Source organism: Schistocerca piceifrons, chromosome 1 (genome assembly GCF_021461385.2).
Source record: "Schistocerca piceifrons isolate TAMUIC-IGC-003096 chromosome 1, iqSchPice1.1, whole genome shotgun sequence".
NCBI classification, from domain to species: Eukaryota; Metazoa; Arthropoda; class Insecta; order Orthoptera; family Acrididae; genus Schistocerca; species Schistocerca piceifrons.
This window is the reverse complement of record NC_060138.1, coordinates 587,484,732-587,491,510: the sequence shown is the minus strand read 5'-3', so window position 1 is coordinate 587,491,510 and position 6,779 is coordinate 587,484,732. Positions and strand designations below refer to the sequence as shown.

The 6,779-nt window shown below is 38.1% G+C and overlaps 1 protein-coding gene across 2 annotated transcripts in view; it reads right to left on the bottom strand.

Moving 5' to 3' along the window:
• Positions 1 to 309: 309 nt before the first annotated feature.
• LOC124802838 (protein SERAC1) overlaps positions 310 to 6,779 on the bottom strand; it is a 292,435-nt gene continuing 285,965 nt past the window's right edge. For both annotated transcript variants that reach the window (XM_047263863.1, XM_047263854.1), the window contains exons 14-15: positions 659 to 725; positions 310 to 581 (exon numbers count right to left, since the gene is read on the bottom strand). In XM_047263863.1, the coding sequence (XP_047119819.1) occupies positions 503 to 581; positions 659 to 725 (146 nt within the window). In that variant the 3' untranslated portion in view covers positions 310 to 502. The remainder of the gene's footprint in view (positions 582 to 658; positions 726 to 6,779) is intronic.

Below are 6,779 nucleotides of genomic sequence, written 5' to 3'. Positions count from 1 at the left end.
GACTGTACCTAGAAATTTATGAAATTCTCTGCTTTTACTGTGGATTACATTCTTGGCAATGTGCAAAATAATGACTATTAATTGGTGGAACCGTATATTTCTGCAGGTTATCACTCTGGGAAAAATAATTTCAAAATATTTCAATAATTTATGAAATTATTTAGAAACAATCAATTTTTTCATGTTGATAATATAACACAAAACAACCACAAACTGTGTCTAATGTTAAAACAGCAGGAGAGAGGGGTGGGGATAATTGAAAGTAAAACAATAACACTGTGGCAGAATGTAGATATAGATATGTTTATATATTTTTAATAAGGTAAGAAGAAATGTCATAGTTACAGAAAAATTTTAATATACATTATACACTAATCATTTGGTCTGACGAATTACACAGCCTTACATATTTTCAATTTCCACTTGTGAAACACATCAACAACCTCACAGCAGTGAAAACTCCTTTTCAGTCCATTTCCTAAGAAGGAAAATCAAGTAATCTCTAGTAATCCATGATGGTACAATATGTTTGTTCGACTTTCTTGGTTAAATCCACTAGCTTCTGGTACAGGAATGAATGCCTGCAAAATTTTAAACATTGTAAATACAATGCACAAATAACAAAACACAGTCTTAGTTACATACACAATACACTTACTGTGTTGCTGGTTTGCAAATACATAAATGATCTTGAGGTATTTCAAATATTTCACCCACTCCAGGATCTGTAAAGAAACTCCATGCAATGAATAACTGAGAGAAATTAAATTGGAGTATTGCTAAGCACCCAACTACATTAAATACAATATGTTTTTAAAAAATCTCTCACAGTGAAATTCAAAGTGAAGTTGCCAACAAAATCATACTTTGACAGTTGTCACACTTGCTATCCAAAACACCCTGTCATGCACTCTTGGAAAATGTGCTCAATTCTCTTGGAAATGATCTACAAAGAAACACAGTCAAGCTCTCCATTAGATTTCATTCTCTCTCTCTAAGATTATGAGCATAGTCCAGAAGCATGTTACCTTAACCACCGATAAGATATACTACTAATCCAAATAACTTCAAAGAAACATTCTCTTGTGATATAATATTACACTCATGTAAAAATCAATAACCTTCAACATAAATCAATAACCTTCAATGTAAGGGCTATAGTTATATATGTACATATGTCACACACTGAACTGACACCCACCAAGGCCTACATATTTTTCCACACCTTTCACCCTTACAGCTGTTGCAACATCACAGTAAGCCACTATGTTTCCCTTATATTTGTGCAATATTGTTTGTACCTTTATGATTTTCATCAGCATAAAGACATTCATACTTCTACATACAAGGTTTGTAACTTAAATAGTGGCAACTATTTATTCACGACCAATACAAAAGAGTTACATGTTTGCACCAGTTACTGTCCTCCTTTTCTAAAAGTAGTTGTCTGGTAGGTAACCTTGTTTGGAAGTAAAATGTGGTCAATATACAGTTCAGATAACAAGAGAATAGAATCTTTCGAAATTTGGTGCTATAGAAAAATTCTGAAGGTTAGATGGGTGGATTGAATAATGATTCAGACTCAGAAAATAAAATAAATTTATGACTCAGTTTGAATAAAATGTGATTTGTTGATAGGAAACATCAGGAGACATCAAGAAATCATCAGTTTGGTAATGGAAGGAAGTGTGGAAGGCAAGGATTGCAGGGGCGTAAGCAAGGCACAGTAACTACATTCCAATGGATGTAGGTTCTGGTAGTTATGCAGGGGTGAAGAGGTTTGCACAGGATAGATTAGCCTGGAGAAATGCATCAAACCAGTCTTTAGACTAAAGACCATGGCAACAACAATAACAACAACAACAACAACAACAAATATGGTACACTATGTATAACATAACCTGACTTACACATGACTACCTAGCTGACAAAGGTATAGTGATTGGCTAAAGTACGAGAGTTGGAACTTAAATAGTGGCAACTATTTATTCACAACCAATACAAAAGAGTTACATGTTTGCACCTGTTACTGTCTTTCAAAGTAGGCACCAGCATTGTGTAGAACATGTTGCCAGCGATGTGGAAGGCGTAGTATACCATTAGCAGAGCCTGTTCTGTTGATGGTGCGAATGGAGCTGTCTAAAGTTTTGGTGATTCACGTGTTCAACTGTGATGGTGTTATCCTAACACATTATATTCCTCCACAGCAGATTGTCAATGCACAGTATTACTGTTTGTTTTTGGAGCATCACCTGCGACCAGCTTTGCGAAAGAAGCGGCGACACTTTCTACGCAACCCATCCATCATTTTGCACGACAATAAGCGGGCACATACAGCGCGAGCTGTGGCTGCTCTGTTTGGTCGATGGGAATGGGAAATACTGTACTATCCACCATACTCCCTGGACTTAAGTCCTTGTGACTTTGATATGATTCTGAAGATGAAGGAACCATTTTGTGCCATTCGTTTCAGAACTATTCCAGAGATTCAACAGGCAGTAGACCGTTCCATTCACACCACCAACACAACAGGCTCTGCTAACTGTATACTGCGCCTTCCACATCACTGGCAACAGGTTCTACACAATGCTGGTGGCTACTTTGAAAGACAGTAACAGGTGCAAACATGTAACTCTTTTGTATTGGTTGTGAATATATAGTTGCCACTATTTAAGTTTCAACTCTTGTACTTTAGCCAATCACTGTACTTTTGTCAGCTAGGAAGTCATGTGTAAGTCAGGTTATGTTACACATAGTGTACCACATTTGTTGTCATTGTTGTTGTTATTGTTGTTGCCATGGTCTCCAGTCCAAAGACTGGTTTGATGCAGTTCTCCAGGCTAGTCTATCCTGTGCAAGCCTCTTCACCCTTGCATAACTACCAGAACCTACATCCATTGGAATGTAGTTACTGTGCCTTGCTCTCGCCCCTGCAATCCTTGCCTTCCACACTTCCTTTCATTACCAAACTGATGATTTCTTGATGTCTCCTGATGTTTCCTATCAACAAATCACATTTTATTCAAACTGAGTCATAAATTTATTTTATTTTCTGAGTCTGAATCATTATTCAATCCACCTATCTAACCTTAAGAATTTTTCTATAGCACCAAATTTCGAAAGATTCTATTCTCTTGTTATCTGAACTGTATATTGACCACATTTTATTTCCCAACAAGATTACCCACCAGACAACTACTTTAGAAAAGACTTCCTAACTCTTGAAATGATATTCAGAGTTGATAAATTCATTTTCAGAAATGCTTTTCTAGCTATTGTCAGTCGACATATATCCTCGCTATTTTGGTAATCATCAGTTATTTTGTTGTGCAAATAGCAAATCACATCTATTACTTTTAGTGTTCCATTTCATAATCTAATCCCCTCAGCATCACATTATTTAATTCGACTACCTTTGATTATCCCATTTTACTTTTGTTGATTTTCATCTTATAATCTCTTTTCAAGACAATAGCCATTCCATTCAACTGCTCTTCCAAGTCCTTTGTCATCTCTCTGTCATTGGCGAACCTGAAAGTTTTCATTTCTTTTCTCTGAATTTTAATTTCCTTTCTAAATTTCTCATTGGTCAGACTGAAGAACATCAGGGATAGGTTACAACCCTGCCTCAGCCCCCCCCCCCCCTCCCTCAACTATAGCTTTCCTGCCATACCCTTTTACTCATATAACTGCAGTATGATTTATGTAGGTGTTGTAAATAACCTTTCATTCCCTGTAATATATCCCTACCAGCTCCAAAATTTCAGCAACCTTGCCAAAAGCTTGCTCCAAATCTACAAATGCTTTAAACATAGGTTTACCTTTCTTAAACTGATCTTTGAGAGTTAAGCTGCAGAGTCACTAATGTCCCATGTGTTCATACATTTGTCCAGGACCCAAACTGATCTTCCCCAAGGTCAGTTCTATCAGTTTTTCCATTCTTCTGTAAATAATTCATGTCAATATTTTGCAACCATGGCATATTAAACTGATGCTTCAATTACATTCAGCACCTGATATCTTTGGAATTGGAATCAATACATTCTTACTGAACTGTGAGGGTATTTTGCCTGTGTCATACATCTTACACACCAGGTGGAATATTTTTGTCATGGCAGGTTTCCAATGATATCAATAATTCTGAGGGAGCGTTATCTACTTCAGGGCCTTTGTCACAACTGGGCCTTTCATTGATCTGTCAAATTCTCCTTGCAGTATCGTAGCTTCCATCTCATCTTCACCTCTTTTTCTTTCTATAATACTTCTCTCAGCAGTAAAATTCTCTCAAGCTTCTAGCCACATCAAGTGGTTTAAAATCCAGTAACCCTTGACAATAGCTGAGGAGTACTTGGCCAAAGGCTTCTGGATTTTAAACCACTTGATGTGGCTGCAAGCTCAATTCTCACATGACTGCCTGCCTGATCAACACTAGTGACACTACTGTAAAAAAAATTCAAAATGATTTGTGGAGTTTCCACGGTGGAGTTCACCAGTGTTTGCAGTTAAAGACTGCTTGTTGAAGGCGAAGCATTATTTGTAACAAAACCTTGCAGACATGCATTTAATGTATGATTTGGTCTGGAAATATAAATTAACAGACAGAGAAAAATGTTTATTTTCATAGTCTTACAAGGGGAGGCTGCCAATTGTGAAATTCAGATTCGATTCATGCTGCGCATAATAAAAGCTGGTGGCCAGAGGTGTAATGTGGCAAAGCACCAAGATGCACTTCTCAGCCGTTGTCGAGAAAATCGACAGTTAAAAGAAACCGTTGCGGTGAAATACTCTCTGCGATTAATAATTTTCTACAGCATCGTTGCACAGCGGTAAGCGCTCGAGTTCGTAATCCATAGGTCGCCGGATCGAATCTCGCACCATGCAACATTTTTTTAGTATCAAAGGTGTATTTCGCAAATGTTATTAATTGTCTTCATAATGTTTACCACGTATAGTTAACGGAACATGTAGAAACAATATTCCGAAACGAATATGTATAGTGCAAGTCAAACGTTCGAATTAGAATAGAGACCCCCACGAACAAAAATTTGCTGTGGCAGGTATGAAATATAAACTCCGTTACTTGCTCGTTACACTTGAAGGACAGATGTTGAATGGCCCGAAACGAGCCGCCACATAACAGCGTAGTTGCCTGCTAACTCCGAAAGAAGGTAGTTGCGGTCCCTAGCAAAACTTATAACATCATCGAAAATCAGTGCGTAGGTGAGAGCTTTGGTACACCCTGTTAAACAAATGGAAAAATTAAGGGGGTACAATTGGAGAGTGATCCGGGCCCTTCACTTGAAAGTGATGTGATCGAAGAAGATTCTACACACAGTGAAGTGGCGAAACAACAATTGAAAGATACGTTGGTGTATATTGAAAGCCTCCTTCATAACAGTAATCGCATCGCAGCAGAACCGTCATCATCAATCAATGAAAAAGCCATGGTAATTGGGGAAGAAATGTTCCAGAATACACTGCAAATGCTCGCTGAAAAAACCCTTGTTCATGATGAGGAACTGATAGACATTAATGAAATCGACGATAATAATGCCTACGAAGACGTTGAAACGAGTCCCATTGCCAACGAATCATCAGATGAATACGAGCTGGACAAGAAGAAAAAAAATGGTACGACTATATTTTTCTGGATTACAAAATTAGAGCTGTCAATCTGGCCAAAGAACATCCAGGCTGGAGTCTCAAAACTCTACAAAAAAAATGGGTGCTCTCGTTTGACAAATATGGGCTATTTATCCAGGTGGGAAGAGCAAACCAAACGTGGCGGTAGCAAATTTGATAAATATTGTACCATCGATTCCTGGATGCATGATCGCATCGCAGAAGCTCGACGAAACTTCCAGCAAGTTACTACCAGAAACCTGCAGCAGTGGGCCTTGGGCGCTGCAAGTCAGTTCCCAGATTTCAACTTCAAAGCTTCAAAAACATGGGTCACCGAATTTAAAAAGAAGCATGGGATTCGGCAACAGAAAATCACAAAATTTGTTTCCTGGAAAGAGACAGCTACCCAAGACGAAATTTTGGCCGCAGGGGACACATTTCGGATCCAGACGCGAACGTTGATAACTAACTTCGACGAAGATTTCATAATTAATACTGATCAAATAGGAACGTTAAGAGCTGTTCACAAATGTCATATGATATGATGATAGAATATGGTAATCTGATATGTGTCTGTGTATGTGCGGATGGATATGTGTGTGTGTGTGTGTGCGCGAGTGTATACCTGTCCTTTTTTCCCCCTAAGGTAAGTCTTTCCACTCCCGGGATTGGAATGACTCCTTACCCTCTCCCTTAAAACCCACATCCTTTCATCTTTCCCTCTCCTTCCCTCTTTCCTGATGAAGCAATCATTGGTTGCGAAAGCAGAATTTTGTGTGTATGTATGTGTTTGTTTGTGTTTCTATCGACCTGCCAGCACTTTCGTATGGTAAGTCACATCTCATATATATATATATATATATATATATATATATATATATATATATATATATATATATAATGGAAGGAAACATTCCACGTGGGAAAAATTATATATAAAAACAAAGATGAGGTGACTTACCGAACAAAAGCGCTGGCAGGTCGATAGACACACAAACAAACACAAACATACACACAAAATTCAAGCTTTCGCAACAAACTGTTGCCTCATCAGGAAAGAGGGAAGGAGAGGGGAAGACGAAAGGAAGTGGGTTTTAAGGGAGAGGGTAAGGAGTCATTCCAATCCCGGGAGCGGAAAGACTTACCTTAGGGGGAAA